The sequence below is a fragment of the Danio rerio genome, chromosome 19, assembly GCF_052040795.2.
Source record: "Danio rerio strain M-AB ecotype USA chromosome 19, GRCz13ab, whole genome shotgun sequence".
Classification (NCBI taxonomy): domain Eukaryota; kingdom Metazoa; phylum Chordata; class Actinopteri; order Cypriniformes; family Danionidae; genus Danio; species Danio rerio.
In genome coordinates this window covers 4,117,193-4,134,208 of record NC_141039.2, presented here as the reverse complement: position 1 = coordinate 4,134,208, position 17,016 = coordinate 4,117,193, and the positions used below count along the sequence as shown (strand labels likewise).

At 34.0% G+C, this 17,016-nt stretch overlaps 1 protein-coding gene and 1 long non-coding RNA gene across 2 annotated transcripts in view; one reads left to right on the top strand and one right to left on the bottom strand.

Annotated features, from left to right (window-relative positions):
* LOC137488460 (uncharacterized) overlaps window positions 1–17,016 on the top strand; it is a 112,943-nt gene that overhangs the window by 24,586 nt on the left and 71,341 nt on the right. The gene's annotated exons all lie outside the window — the stretch shown is intronic.
* The window catches only part of nedd9 (neural precursor cell expressed, developmentally down-regulated 9), a 53,837-nt gene that overhangs the window by 17,545 nt on the left and 19,276 nt on the right, over window positions 1–17,016 (bottom strand). The window contains 1 exon segment of the mRNA NM_001077282.1: window positions 8,888–9,265. Coding sequence (NP_001070750.1) covers window positions 8,888–9,265 — 378 coding nt within the window.

Sequence of the window (17,016 nt, the reverse complement as noted above, 5' to 3'; positions counted from 1 at the left end):
CTCAGCCAAATTCTGGACTTTTTCAGCAGAACCACCCGAACCCCCAATGGCTACGGGCCTGCTTAAGAGGGCTTACTTTCCATTTCATTAAATTATTATTTACAATAAAATGTTTGTTTATAAGTCCACATTTTGAGAAAAAAAAGAACCACCCCTTTCACCAGGCTGGCTATGGGCCTGTATATATACAATAAATGCAGAGAATTTTATTTAATTTCTGGAAATACATTTCAAAAAATATTTTTTTGTTTATATGAAAAATTATATATATATATATATATATATATATATATATATATATATATATATATATATATATATATATATATATATATATATATATATATATATATATACAAAGCCAAGAATCCTGATATTTACCAAATCCAGAAAGAATTATTAGCCCTCCTGTAAAATTTGAACTCTTTTTCAGATATTTCACAAGAGCTTTTTAACAGATTTTTTGTGCTTTCCAACATATTTTAAACATAATCGTTTTAATAACAACTGTATTTAGTCTTTAGGCTAATTTTTCTTAGTTTTTGTTTTATAAAAAATTGGTTTAAAAACTGCTTAGACTGATTTAATCCCAGCCAAAGTCAAAGAAAATATTGAAATAAATATTACAGAAGTGCTAACAAATTTTCTTTCAATTATGCATGCTTTTTCCACTGCATTTCTGTTAGAATTATATTAATCATTTTAAATATAAATCGCATAGCAAAGAAGACAAAATTTGACTACTCATGAACTAGCGTGACTCACACAACTAATGCTTAACTACTCTTTAGTCTGGATTTCCACAGAAGGGTGCGGACGCATTAAACCTGCCTACACTTCAGCAGATCTCACCATATCTCCAAGAGACTGAGGAGAACAAACAAACACCAAGAACAAAAACCTGGTTAGTGGGGACAATCATCAGCACTGAGTGGGCAGAAAATGCTGATTTATTGATGTGACTCATGATGAAACGCTAATGCTAAACCACCTAACAAAGAGATACCAACCATTAACTGGCTATCGGTTAACTGTCAATAATCCATTAAATCAATACACCCATTTGTTAATCCATTTAGCATGTTGAGCTGCATTTATTGTGAACATCAGCTATCGTTTGCTCCATTTGTTTTTTATGCGCATTTTACAATATTGTATCGTTTTTAATGGAAAATCAAAATGTGTATAACTTTGGAAAATGTGCATTAAAAACTTGTTAAAATAAAAAAAAATTTCATAAACTACAATGAAAACATTAACCAAATAAATTCTAGCCATGCACATCCAAAATTCTTGTGATTTAATTATTTTTTTTACCAGATCATGTGATGATAAAAGTGTGCACAATGAAACAGCATTCATAGGAAAGTTCTAGGCTAGTTCATAATAGCAAATAGCATTCCAGACTACTTTTTAACAGTAGACGGCGCTCTAGGCTAATTTTTAACACCAGACGGTGCTCTAGGCTAGTTTATACCAGCAGACGTTGCTCTAGGATATATTTTTTTACTGCATGGGGAGCTCTAGGCAAATTTTTAACAGCAGATGGCGCTCAAGGATAGTTTTTAACAGGAGATGACGATCTAGGCTAGTGTTTAACAGCAGATTTGATCTAGGCTATAGTTTTTAACTGCAGACGGCACTCTAGGCTAATTTTTACCAGCAGATGGCAGTCTAGGCTAGTTTTTATGAACAGACAGCATTCTAGCCTAGTTTTTATCAGCAGATCTCTAGGCTCTAGGCTAGTTTTTAAACAATAGACAGCGATGTAGGCTTGTTTTTAACAGTAAATAGCACTCTAGGCTAGTTTTTACCTGCAGATGGCGTTCTAGGCTAGTTTTTAAACAGTAGACAGCGCTCTAGGCTAGTTTTTAACAGTAAACAGCACTCTAGGTTAGTTTTTAACAGCAGATGGCGCACTAGGCTTGTTTTTAACAGCAGATCGCACTCTAGGCCATTGTTTAAACAGTAGACAGCGCTCTAGGTTAGTTTTTAACAGCAGATGGTGATCTAGGCTAATTTTCTTACAGCAAACGGTGTTCTAGGCTAGTTTTTTACAGCAGACGGTGCTCTTGGCTAGTTTTTTTTATAGCAGACAGTGCTCTTGGCTAGTTTTTACCAGCAGACGACACTAGTTTTTACCAGCAGATGATGCTCTAGGGTAGTTTTTAACCATTGACGGTACAAGTTTTTACCAGCATATGGCAACCTAGGTTAGTTTTCAACAGCAGACAGCGCTCTAGGCAAGTTTATACCAGTACATGGCGATCTAGACTAGTTTTTAACAGCAGATGGTGCTCTAGGCTAGTTTTTAACTATAGATGGTGCAAGTTTATGCCAGCAGGTGGCGATCTAGGCTAGTTTTTAACAGCAGATGGTGCTCTGAGTTCGTTTTTAACCGGATACTGTGCTCTAGGTTCGAGTGGTATCGGTAAGTAATTTTATATAAGAGAGTATGGTCATTTGTAAAGCAAACAGGATCATCTGTTGGTAAAAACTAAGCTCCAAATCTATTCGAGGTAATCGCGATGCATTTTGAAAATCTCCGAATCATTTCTTGAAGATTTTTCATCAGCTCTATTTTGTTATGATGATGACAAAATGTGCCACTGAAGCAACCACGTTTTGCAATGTTAAGGTTAACGATTATTCGTTCATTTAAACATCAATTTAAACTGATCAAGCATAGGAATTTGTGTAAATTGGCATCCCTAACCTCACAAAAAGAGGTTTACTTTAGAAACAGAATAAATTTATGGTGTCAGCCAAGCTCAGGCACCAATGGGACGAGAGATCTCATCGTTACCCATAATGCTCAGCTCAGTGAAGGACATTGTGCGGTTGTGTAAATGCTGGCGACGACGCAGGCTGGCATGAATAGTGCAGCTGTGAGCGACTTTAGATCACTGTATCCTTCAGGTCAGACAGGGACAGAGTCTTTACACTGTGTCATTATATGTGCCCGAGTGCCAACACCAAACACATCATCCACAAACACACACTTTCTGCATTCAGATCAAACATTTGAGAACTTCATGTTTCAGTACCAAACACTTTGTTCAGGTTTGAGAACAACAATAACTACAAAGTTACAACTCTGAGCTGTGCACGTCCTCACAGATATTAACATCTATATGACCATGTCTATTTTAGTACTTTTCAAATATGTTTGATAGATTGTATAATTTTTGTATTGTTTTTTCTAGGTTGTTAAGGGACAACAGATGAAAAATAGCCTTCGGGCTAATTCTGGTGCATTGGCAGAAATGCTAATTAATGTACACTGTCCCTGCCAAATAACAAATAAATAAAAAGATATTAACAGCAAATCTAGAAAAGGTCTAAATAGATTCAATAAATAAAATGGAATAATTATTTAAAATAGGTTATAATAATATAAGTTAATGAGTATAAATGAAAAGTCATTTTTAATATACATCATAAAAAACATTTAATGTATTTCATATTTATTACAGTTAGACTGAATACACTGAATTAAAAAAAAATTATAAATAAATAATAAAATAAATACAGTTTTATTTTTTTCCCCAATTTCTGTTTAACGGAGAGAAGATTTCTTCAACACATTTCTAAACATAATAGTTTTAATACCTCATTTCCAATGACTGATTTAATTTATCTTTGCCATGATGACAGTAAATAATATTTTACTAGATATTTTTCAAGACACTAGTGTTCAGCTTAAAGGGCAATATAAAGGCGTAACTAGGTTAATTAGGCAAGTTAAGGTAATTAGCAATGGTGTAAACTAACAAATTACAAATGCTCAAATTACTGTAATCGACTAGTTTTTCTCAGGAATTGTAATTTACCATGCAGTTTTAAAAATGTGTACTTTTACTTTCCCTTGAGTACATTTTCAGTGCAGTATTGATACTTTTACTCCATTAATTTTCTTTAACCTGTAGTCACTACTTTATCTTTCTTGTCTATGGGAATTAGAAAACGTCCAACTTAAAATCAACCAAATATCTAACAATCAGACCAATCGTCTAACAATGTTACAGCTTGATGTTGGGTGGACGTTACCACTATGATGTCTATTAGACGTTAGATTTTGGTTGCCATATCTGACGAATAAATGTCTAATTCTTTTAGATATATTCTTATGTAAAAGGTTCACATTTATGCAACCAATAGTTAATAAATTGGTTGTTTTGTTCCATTCTTACTGGTGCTGATTTTCGTTCTCAGTTTGATCTAGCCGTTCATACATTCCACTCAACGAAATAGGTGAAAGTAAAGTATTTATTATTTGTGCTGATATCAGATTTGTATCAGTATCGGTTCGTATTGAAGGCTGCAATATCGGTATCGTATCGGAAGGTAAAATGTTGTATCGGGACATCCCAAGTAATCAGGCAAGTAATTGTATAACAGTGGTTTGTTCTTTTTTTGACAATCAAAAATAAAAATTGCTTAAGGGGCTGATAATTTTGACCCTAAAATGGTTTAAAAAAAATTAAAAACTGCTTTTATTTTAGCTGAAATAAAACAAATAAGATTTTATCAAGAAGAAAAAATATTATAGGAAATACTGTGAAAAATTCCCTGCTCTGTTATTCATCGTTTGGGAAATATTTGAAAAAGAAATTCACAGGAGGGCGAATAATTTAGACTTAAACTGTAAATATGAAGAGTTTAGATGCAAAAACCTCAAAATGTTGTCTGAAATTTTCCTCTAAAATTAGTATTTTCATCAGGCTCCTTTGTGTATGTTTAGTAATATTACTTTCATGGCAAAGAATAAATTATTTTCTTGGTCTTAACATAAACTTAGGAGACTGAGAATTTTTTTTAATGTTTGATAGAAATTTCAGACGGCACTTAGAGGTTTTTGCATCTGAACTCTTCATATATACATATATTAGGGATACTTATACCCCTCAAATATGGTGTTCATCATGCTAAAATGTATAAATAATGTTGTGAATAAAAACACATTGCTGTCGAGTACATTATGAAGGTATAAAACTGTTATTTATGCAGGTCTCACACCGCAGGAGTGCAGACTAATGCAGATCTGAATATTAATGACCATATATGATGCAAACAGCACTCTAATGCGATCAAAATCACATCACTGCTTTCAGAAAAAGGTTTATAAAGGGTATCGCTTTTATTTTTCAGCACAGGAAGTTAGATCAGGAAGGAAACGGTTATTTATGTTGCACTTTTTCCACTGTGCCACACCTTTTATAAAGCGCTCGCTGTGAACTGAACATGACATTTACAGATGTGGACACACACACACCCTCTTACCTCACTCACTGCTGGGCCAACCTCAGGAAAACAAACTTTATCCCAAACGCCACCAAACATAACCCTCGCTTAAATAAAGCTTATGAGCTATATGAGCTGGAAATCATCTGTTCTGGCGGTGGCCGATTCTTACCAGTAACCACCATCAACACGGCTGCTGATCTAAAGTCCAGCAGCTCCCTAAATTCATAATGTTAACGTCTACTTTAAAATGACGATCTCAGACATTACCTCAGTGTTGTGAGATTGCATGAGTGATGTTTTCAGCTCATCAACATTATATATACGTCTACAGTACCTGTATCTGAGTGATGGAATGGAAAAACTGCTGATTCGGGATAATCCTTAATTATCATGTATAATATTAAAAGTTAACTGTAATTTTAGTGTGATTTAAAATGCATAAAAACATATGTAATTCTACACAATATTTAAAACATTCACCCTGATCATTTTGAATCAACATTTCAGAAAAAAACATCTTTCTTTATATTGTCTTTAGAGGATAGTTTACCCCAAAAAATGTAAATGTACTCTCCCTCAAGTGTTTCCAAACTTTTGAGTTTCTTTCTTCTGTTAAACAAAAAAGAAGATATTTTGAACAAAGCTTAAAATCTGTAACCATTAACGAGTTAAACTCGTTAACTGGATTTTGCTTACCCAAATTTAAAAGCTTCCCAAATCCACATGCAGAGGTGTAAATGCAAAAATTTGGCATCATTTTAAAGAAAACCCTTTGTATTTTCAGAAAACATTATTGAAAGTGTTTAAAATATCTATATATGTTGTCTGTGTTATAATAAACATCTAAAAAAGGCGCTTTTTGTATATTTTTATAAACTCAAATTTGAAAGTGTACCTTTTACACTGTAAACCCTAATGTTGTCTTTACTTAAACAATCAAGTAAAGTTGACTGAACATCACTTAAAGTTTGGCATTTTGGTCCTGTCACCATATAAAATATGAGTTAATTTAACTTATATACAATGAAAATGCATAAACTTAAGATTTCAAGTGTAGTGAGCTCAAAATCACAATTAATCCTTAAAAAGAATAGGTCATTTTAAATTTAGTTTTGACTGTAAAATTCTAATATGTGCAACCTTTTAGCAAGTTCTTTTTTTAATCAGATAACAAGGCTTCATGTATTCACCATAATGGAAATAAATGAAAAAACAAACAAACGTATTTTTCTTTTTTTAAACATTTTTTCATAGCATATAATTACACACACACACACACACACTAAACTGAACCATTTAAGTATAATCTATCAAACTGGCAAGTTAAATAAACTTAAATATGGAAGTTTTGGGAGACTTCGTTACTTAATTAAATTGAGGCAACGAGTTTACTCAATTTCGTTCAGTCAACTTATTAGGGTTGTCAGTGTAGGTTGTGTGTGGTCTAGCGTGCTGTAATTAGTTTTGGTGGTTCCTGCACATGTCTGTAATCATAGGAAAAAAAATGTCTCTATCATAATGCAAAAGTTATTGTATTCCAACTGATGAGAGGTGCTGTACAAGCCACAGGGAGAGATCATTGTATTCATATTTCACTATTCTTTTGTTTGATCAAACATAATTCACTGTGTTTGGACCACGTCAGACATATAAAAGCATTACTTATGCACATCACCTCAAAAACAGAGGAGAATGGCCCTGAAGCGCACAGCATAAGGTAAGAGATGACAGCTGTCTGTGCTATCTGGGGCTGCTTAGTGATCATAAATGTATTGTTTACACTTCTGCGCCATGGAAACACCGCGATTCATTCGGCAACTGATTGATATGTGAATATAATTCAGTAAAAAGAATGCTAGAACCGTATGAGCACCGGCAAGAGCTTTCATTTGAGCTATAACTTGTACATGTGTCATATGAAAAATATGAAGATGAACCAATGTTCAATACCCAGCTCGGGTCTCCAAAATACTGTGTATTTAAGTGTAAATAACTTTTGTACAGTAGAATAAAAACCAAAATGATGCATATGTGCATAAAATATAGATTCTACACTTTCAAATGAAACCACTTACGAGGGTCTGGTGCAATGCTAGCCCTTTAAATCTTAAAGCGAAAGTCAATGACGTCTCGGACCTGGTACCGTGTGTAACTGGTTAACTTCCTTAGAGGGAAAAACAAATACTATAGAAGTCAATAGTTATAGATTTTAGGCATTTTTCAAAATATCTGTTTTTGTGTTTAACAGAAGAAAGAAACCCACATTTTAAATGAATAAAGGGCAAGAAAATGATGACTGAATTTTCACTTTTGGCTGAACTATCCCTGTAAAATATAATGATAGTATTAGGGCTGCACAGTATGTCGTTTCAGCATTGTGTTCACAATGTGCAAATCTGAAATAGTCGCATTGCAGGATCTGCAATGTCATTTAGGGATTAATGAAAAACTTAATCAAATCTAAAAGCTTCTAATAGTGTGAAAGATTTTCGTTTGAATGTGTTTTTAAGGTCTGTGACTAATATTTTAATCTGATTAAAAGCATTTGGAAACAAGAAATTATAAAGTTTGCCACTTTACCAAAGATGAATGTATTCAATTATTTTAAGAGTTCGCACTTAGCTATTGCTTGATATTAATAGCAGGTTTGGCATGCTTTCCAGGAAGAGAACCCTGAGCTCGAAGATAATTGAGACTACCTGGTCAATGAGCATGTAAGGGGGGTACGAGATTAAGTAGTTTTCGAGAGCTCCCCCTGGTAAAGGAGGAAAGGGAGGAGATGGGGTGGATGGGGGGATTCTTCGTAAATAAAGATAAGGGCGTAGTTTTAGACGGGCTACTTATCCGCTTGTTAAGTGTGACGTCACGCGAAGCGGCTTCCGGGTCCAAGCGCTCTATTCAACTGTTTACTATGCGATTTTATACTTTCAAAAGTCACGATCGCAATATATATGTCCATGCCTAATATCCGATGGCCAGAAAGTGTTTATTTTTTTTATAAATTGTTAAAATTTTGGTATTTGTTATGCAGCAAGCCCACAGATTGTTGTGTACACTATGACTTTATGTAAAATTAACTTTAATGTGTGATAGGAATAAAACGCGATCATAAACGAAAGATTTCTCCACTCAAATGAGTGGCGGCTTGGACCCGGAAACAGTATACATACGTCACAAACACGTCACCACTTAACAAGCGGATAGTGAGTTTGGATTAATCTGATTGGCTTACTAATGATTATAGATGAGAGACCAGCTGCGATCAATCATATCAAGTGCTCCTCTCAAAATTAGCTCGTGAAACTTCACTTATACAATGAAGACTTTACCGTGTTTATTTACATTTAATGTTGCATTTCTGAACGTCTGAACGCTGTTTACTTTATCTTTGTTCTCATGTTTCCACCTGTGCTTTGTTATTTTATATATTTTTGTTTAATTTGGTATATTTTATGCAGATGCACTATCATACAAAATCATCCTAATCAATGTAAAATTATGAATTCTTTCCAAATGAAGTTACTTAAGTCATCTTGTGAATTTATATTCATACACAGAAAAACAAATGATCTCCATGTTGGTTTTTGTCCTGTGCAGCTCTAGATAGTATCCTAAAATACTACATTTGATCTTAGTGTACCTTGCAGGGTGTCCCATCAGCAGCCAGAGCTCCTCTGTGTGGCACCTGGTACAGGTCATTGGATGGAGGGGTTTGGTAGATGCTCTGGTGAGACGGCGGCACCTGGTAAACCCCCTGCGGTGTGAGCGGCCTCTGTTGAAGGGTGTGGCTGTGTGGCGGAGAGGGCGTGGCTGGTGTCTGTCCATCAAACATTGGACCAATAAGCAGTTTGAGGCGGTTGCCAGGGGCGATGCCCTGGCGGCCGTGCAGCGAGCAGAGCCACCATCCCTCTAGACCACCAGTGTTCTGCTCAATGACAGTCAGGATATCTCCCTTCCTAAACGCAAGCTCCTCTGGAGACTCCGGCACATTGTCATATAGCGCTTTGGCCATCAGGTTCTGCAAAACAAGAAATTATTAGATTAATTCAGGGAATGATGCAGGAAGTCATTTGCGCTTAGATTGTATAATTAATGTCATATTAGATGGTTAATATATGTATCAATATGGTACATATTTTACAAATACTGTAAAAGCAGTACATATATAATAATTATATATAATAAATCATATATAAATATCTACAAAATATGTGCTAGTAAGATGACCTAGATCCATTTTATAGATTAAATGTTCAAATTTGACATCATCTGACCTACAGTAAATTCCTTAGTCGCCATATTCACTAAAGTCTTTTATTAAAATGTTATGATTCAATATTACAATATTTACTATAACGTTATATGCAGGGATCCTAAAGGTAATTTCAATATCTTTTTATGACTTTTTAAAAACGTTCTCAGAATATTTTAAGATTTTGTATCGCCACTTCAAGTTCTAATCAGTATAAAACCTTTAACTCAGGGGTCACCAATCTCGGTCCTGGAGGTCCGGTGTCCCTGCAGGGTTTAGCTCCAACTTGCCTCAACACTCCTGCCTGGATGTTTCAAGCGTAGATATATACATTAGATGTCGCCTGGCCTATTTTTGTCTATTGGACGGAATGCGTCAATAGCGCCGCCATCTTGGTACAGGGTAGCGCTTCTTTGAAATGAATGCGGGACCAAGGTACAGTGGAGGACTGTGGCCATCCAAAGCTAGAGATATACACATATATCTATGATCGGTAGTTTTCCTGGATGTTAGTATTCAATTTTTTTTTCTAATTACGAAATATATAATTTGACATCACTATTCTACATTGATGGATCAGTGATCGCACGGGCATTCCTGACAAAAAGCTTGTGTTTGTGTGAACAGAAATGTATTATCCAGCCTCCCTGTTAAATTTGATCTAATCATGTCCTGAAACACAGCTCCTCTCCTGCTTTCACTGCTCATACTGACGGAGGGAGCGATTGGTTTGTGAATGAATCCCCCGAACGATCCCCTTTCACTAACGTTAGCCGACAATAGTACAGGTTTCTGGCAGCGCAGCATCTCGTTGTCATATTTCTTTTGCATTGTTTGCTGATTTTATTCCTCAAAACTAGCATAAGCCGAGTGTTTAGTGCGAGTTGGAGCTGCTTTGCCGTATGGTGAATGCAGTAAGTGACTGTTATCATCAATAACGCTACCTGATTAGCACAAAAGTTCAGAACATACAAAAACAGAAAAAAACTTAATATTACCTATGAAATGTTCTGCCTTTGTGCTTTGTTTTCTTTGTTTGCTCGTTACTACACCCGTAGACAGCGCTAAAGTCCCGCATCTTCACCTAATAACACTGTCTTGACTAGTGCGGTTGAATGACATTTGTCCTGGGAGCACTGTACCAATGTGGCGGCGCTATTGACGCATGCTCAGGGTCCCTATGCGATATCTAGTGTATATATCTATGGTTTCAAGTATATCTAGTAAGACCTTGACTAGCTTTTTCAGGTGTTTGATTAGGGTTGGAGCTTAAATCTGCAGGACACCGGCCCTCCAGGAACAAGTTTGGTGACCACTGCTTTAACTTTTGTTAATAAACAGTTGTAGTGAAATAAGTCGCACTCTGGCCCGAACCAATTAGAAGGAAAATATATAATATAATAAAATAAAATATATAGTTATGTTTTTTTGGAGTCAAACAACTTGGACAATGCTTGAACAAAATTTAAGATTTCGTAAAAATGTGATTAAGACTTTTTAATAACTTTTAAGGACCTTAATTTTCTCATAATTGATTTATCAACTCTTAATACTTTTTAAGACCCCGCGGACAGCCTGTATAACTTATTTATCCTTTTTTTTTTTAAATCATGTCTCCTCATTCAAAACAACTTTCCTTCTTTATCAACATCTCTTCATTAATTACATTTTTGGTATGTGATATAGCAAATCATCCGATCAAATCCTCATGGACAATATCAAGTCCTTCCTTACATTCATTTTCATAGAGAAACACAGGCTACCGAAACCTCCATTTAAAGCTTTGTTTAATATTAACAGATTTACATTACCATTTTAGTACATGAGAAAATGCTCACGCTAACCGCTAAGTATCGCATGATTTGTTCAGTATTATCACAGTCACTGAGGCATGATCTAGACATATTATATGATTACATACAGTGATTTTTGGACTCCTTTCGTGAGCTCTTGTGGGCTGAATTATTAAGCGGCTCCCTGTAATATCACAATTAGATGTCTAAAAAACATCCACGTAACCCTATCCATGTCGTTTGCCGGGCCTCCTGGGAGTTTCCTTTTGAAAGAAACCGCTTCATCCGCAGCGCCTCGATAATAACTCAAACTCAAACTGAACGTCTGGCCGAGACGACCCACATCGGGCTAGGAAAATAATCATAAAATCTGCTCTGAGGACTCCATAGCCAAAACATATTTCTCTGAGGGCCTGTGCTGGAAAACCATTTTTCTGTCAATCACTTCCAAACCACTGGAAGATAAAAACTCCATGAGCGGCATTGGCAGGATTGAGTTCACATCATGCCAGTCCACAGGATGTTTCATATCACTTCATATTTTACATTCTCTTGTGTAAGACTGGAGTTTGACAACCTTTATAAAGCAATATTTCAGAGCTCTGGTGTGTTTGGATTATATTGTACCCAATTTAGTAAAGACAAAGCATTTTAAAGTTTAAAAATATCACTCATCAATTGTCCCATAAAACAGAATGTTCACCTGTGGGTTTGGGGAGATTCATATTTATATACATAAAATAGTCAGGAAATAAATACTTAATCAGGAAAGAGACAGATTACTGCTGAATCGTTCAATTCAAATTCAGTTTAAAATCAATTCATTTTGAGTTTACATTCGAATACAAATTTAAATTCAGATTCAGTTTAAATTCATTTAATTTTTAGTTTACATTCGAATTCATATTTAAATTCAAATTCAGTTTAAATTCCCTGAATATTAAGTTTATATTCGAATCTACATTTAAATTTAAATACAAATTCAGTTAAATTGCATGAATACTAAGATTATATTCAAATATAAATTTAAATTCAAATTCAGTTTAAATTCACGTCATTTTGAGTTTGTATTCGAATCTAGACTTAAATTCATATTCAGTTTAAATTCACTTCATTTTGAGTTAACATTTGAATCCAGATTAAAATTCAAATTCAGTTTAAATTCACTTCATTTTGAGTTTACATTTCGAATCCAGATTTATTTAAATTTAGTTTAAATTCATTTCATATTAAGTTTACATTCGAATCCAGATTTAATTTAAATTCAGTTTAAATTCACTTCCTATTAATTTTACATTGTAATCCAGATTAAAATTCAAATTCAGGTGAAATTCACTTCATACTGAGTTTACATTCAAATCCAAATTTAATTTAAATTCTGTTTAAATTCACTTCATATTGAGTTTACATTGGAATCCAGATTTAATTTAAATTCAGTTTAAATTCACTTTATATCGAGTTCACTTTTGAATCCAGATTCAAATTCAAATTCAGTTTAAATTCACTTAAAATTAAGTTTATATTACAAGTTCAAATTCAGTTCACGTCAATTCAATTAACATTAAAATTTTTAGATGATTGCTTATTTTTTGCTACATTTTTATGGTTTATTTCAGTTCACATTTACATATATATTCAAACTGAATTGAAATAAGTTCTGTTTACATTCAAATTTGACACTTCTAGAATTGAGAAGATTCTAAATCTGTTTAAACCAGATTTAGACTAGTAGTTTGTTGTTTAAATTAGATCAGTTAGATTCATATTGACTTCACTTTAACATTTACATTCAAATCCACATTTAAATTAAACACACCAATTCAGTTTACAATCAAATTCTAACTAGATGAGAAGATCCGACATCTGTCTTTTCACATTTCTACAGTATTTGGGATGTCATTTTCTGGTTTACTGATAAGGCTTTAATCGCAGTCTATCACTAACACTCCCCTATCTTCGCTTTGAACACCGTGTGTATCAGCCTTTCCTCAGGTTTTCTCTTAGCAGACTTTGTGTGCTTTCTTCGGCATTGCTTTTCCCACAATGTTAAGTAAACGCGTTCCCACGTGAACCTTCCTGTTTGAGCGGCATCATTATCTGCAATTGGGCGTCTGGTCGCATGGCTATTGTCTCACATTCATGGCCTCGGTCACCCGCATTAGGGCATGACAACATCCCCCGCGGCGAAAAACCACAGCACACTAATACAGTGAGCTTAGGAGCATGACCTCTAGGGTCACCATTGTCTAATAGGAGCGTTTTGTGTTCAGCTCGTAGCATTCAGACTGTTTAGGGTTTATTTGCTCACAGGAACAGAAAACTTAGTGAATAGGAGGAAAGGCAGAGAATTAAAAAAGGCATGAGAAAATCGTAGGTTGAATTGATTAATGGTATATCTTTTCTAAAGAAGAATTCTTATTTTAATTTGAACGAAAAATGTGCATTTAATTGCTTGGTCACACTATTTTATTGTATATTTCATGCTATTAACTAACCACTGGAATTAACTAAGACTTTTAGCTTAATAAGCTACTAATTAGCTGCTAATTAATACTTAAGGTAGTAGTAGAGTTTGGGTATTGTAAAAAAATCGTGCTCACTTAACTTTTCTAGTCATTTCAAACTAAATCAATCAAACTCACTAATATTATTAAGTTAAACTTTGCATAACTTTAAACAATTAAGTTTAAGAAATCTGATCAACTTATCAAAATAAGTTAAAGCAACATAAATATTTGTCTTGACTTTTTGTCATTAATTTTAGAGTGTATTTGATAGGATTATGGATATAAAAATAAGATCATATATTATAAAAAGCCAATAAACAGTTCATATTTTGATAATAAGTCACTAGTAAATGATGTGAATTGTTGAATTGAAGTGTTGACAATCATTTTTATTAGCTTGTTGGTTTATCTAATGCGGTAGCTAATCAGTTCTTTTTGATGGCTTGATTGTGTTTATGCCTAATTTTTTTTAAATATAATTATTTTTCATAAATATTACGTTATTATACACACCAAACAAACACAGTTTTGATATCCTGTTTCTATGAAGCCCCTCCCTCAGAAATACGCAGTGGGCTCTGATTGGTCAGCTGGCCCATTGTGTTCTGATTTGCTAACCAACTATGAAATTTCGAAGAAAAAAAAACAAAACAAAAAAAACATCATGGACAGGGGCGTGGTTATGTAAATTTCAAGACCTGTGATGTCACAATTTTAATGGTTAATCAACTCTTTTTGATGGCTTGATTGTGTTTATGCTTAATTTTGTTAAAATATAATTATTTTTCATAAAGATTACGTTATTATATACACCAAACAAACGCAGTTTTGATATCCTGTTTCTATGAAGCCCCTCCCTCAAAAATACACAGTGAGCTATGATTGGTCAGCTGGCTGAGTTTGTTCCAACCATCTAATGCATGTCGGAAAAAAACAAAAACATCATGACCAGGGGCTTGGTTATGTAAATTTTAAGACTTGTGATGTCACAATTCCAAGAAATGTGTAGTGCCGTTTGTGGTAAACCGGGAAGTGAATTCTCCCTTTGCATTGGACTTTGAGTGTTGTAACTTTGCAGATGTTGTATCTGCTCAAACAGCAACATTACACACTCAGTAATATGCAAAAAGTGAAATCATAGTTAAGGGCCCCTTTAATAAATGTATCAAGCATAACTCTATTTTTAATATATGCATTTCATACAAATGTTGGAGTTGTGTTCTTAGTTGTCCAAACAGTCGATTATGTGGTTGATAAAACCATGGAACATTTGTGTTGATGTTTATTCTAAAAAAGACACTTTGAAAACTTAGAGACAGTTCACCTAAAATGAAAATTCTCTGAACTTGTTCAAACCCTGTAAGTTTTTTTCAGTTGACCACAAAGAAAGATATCTTGAAGAACTTTAGAAAAAAAACAGCAGCCGTTGACTTTTAAAGTGTTTTTTGTTCCTATTATTGTATGTCAATTTTTTTTTGTCTTCAGAATTTCATGTGTTGTGTTTAATGGATATTAATTACAGATTAAAACCACTTAAGTGTGTTATTGTGCAAGAAAACAGAGAGGAAATGTTAATTTTTGATTTTTTTATCCATTTTCATAAGAAGTAGAAAAATTCTACAAGTGATAGTGTAAAGATAAGGCAAATTAATCATTCAAGCCATTTTCACAATTCTCACCTCCACACGCATGCACGCACACACACACACACACACACACACAGATACAGTATCTCTAAGCAGAAGTGACCTAGAAATATTCCATTAAAAGCAATGGCACGTTTATGACTGCAATAATTTCCTCTTGAGCTTGTTTCCGTGCAAAAAGAAGAAATTCATTTACAATGTCAGTGCAACACTTTTGGAAGTACATTTTACAAAGAGTTGACGTGCATCTATTTATTAAGGCAACACACTGAAGGCGAATATGGCAAAACAAACCTATATCAAAAATATAAAAAAAACAACATTTAAAAAAATAATCTAATATTTGAGCAAATTAAGCTTTTTGAATTGAGTATACACAAATTTGCATACAGTTGAAGTCCGAATTATTAGCCCCCCCAAATTTTTTCCAATTTCTGTTTAATGGAAAGAAGATTTTTCCAGCACATTTATTATGTTGATAGTTTTAGTAACTCATTTCTAATAACTGATTTATTTTATCTTTGCCATGATGACAGTAAATAATATTTGACAGTTGACAGCTTAAAGTGACATTTTAAGGCTTAATTAGGTTAGTTAGGCAGGTTAGGGTAAGGTAAGTCATTGTATGATGATGGTTTGTTCTGTAGACTATTGAAAACAAAAATTGCTTAAGGGGGCTGATAATATTTTATTCTAGCCAAAATAAAACAAATATTATAGCAAATACTGTAAAATTTTTTCTTGCTCTGTTAAACATCATTTGGAAAATGCATTTAATACAAAATAAAATAAAAAATTACAGGAAGGTGAATAATTCTGGCTTCAACTGAACATTTTTGGTTTGAGATTCAAGATGAATGTTTTTGTTTTTAGAAAATTACAGGCAAATGTGTTAACTGAGGGTATTTTGGTAATCTTTTTTAAAATTAAGTACAGAAAAATACTGTAAACAGCAACAACAAAAACAAAACACTTATTTGTAGAATAAAATGGTGCATATACTGTAAAAGTGTGCTTCCTTTCCATCAAAGCCAAATCTCAGAACTGACAGGTGCCTTCAGTGTTCTGCCTTAATGATCTGCAGGAGTCGTAGTTTTTTAACAGTTTCAACTTAGAGATAGCTTAGTGGTTAGCACTGTCGCCTCACAGCAAGAAGGTGGCTGGTTCGAGTCACGGCTGGACCAGTTGGCATTTCTGTGTGGAGTTTGCATGTTCTCCCCGTATTGGCGTGGGTTTCCTCTGGTTTCCCCCATGCACAGTCCAAACACATAGGTGAATTGAATAAATCAAATTGTCAATAGTGTATGAGTTTGTGTGTGAATGTGAGAGTGTACGGGTGTTTTCCAATACTGGCTTGCTGCTGGAAGGGCATTCGCTGTGTAAAACATTTGACAGAATATTTGCTGGTTTATTCCACTGTGGCAACCTCTGATAATTAAGAGACTAAGCTAAAGGAAAATGAATGAATGACTGTATTGATGGCCATAACAAAAAACAAACAAACAAAAAACATCTGTATAATATAATATAATATAATATAATATAATATAATATAATATCTGTATCAGAAA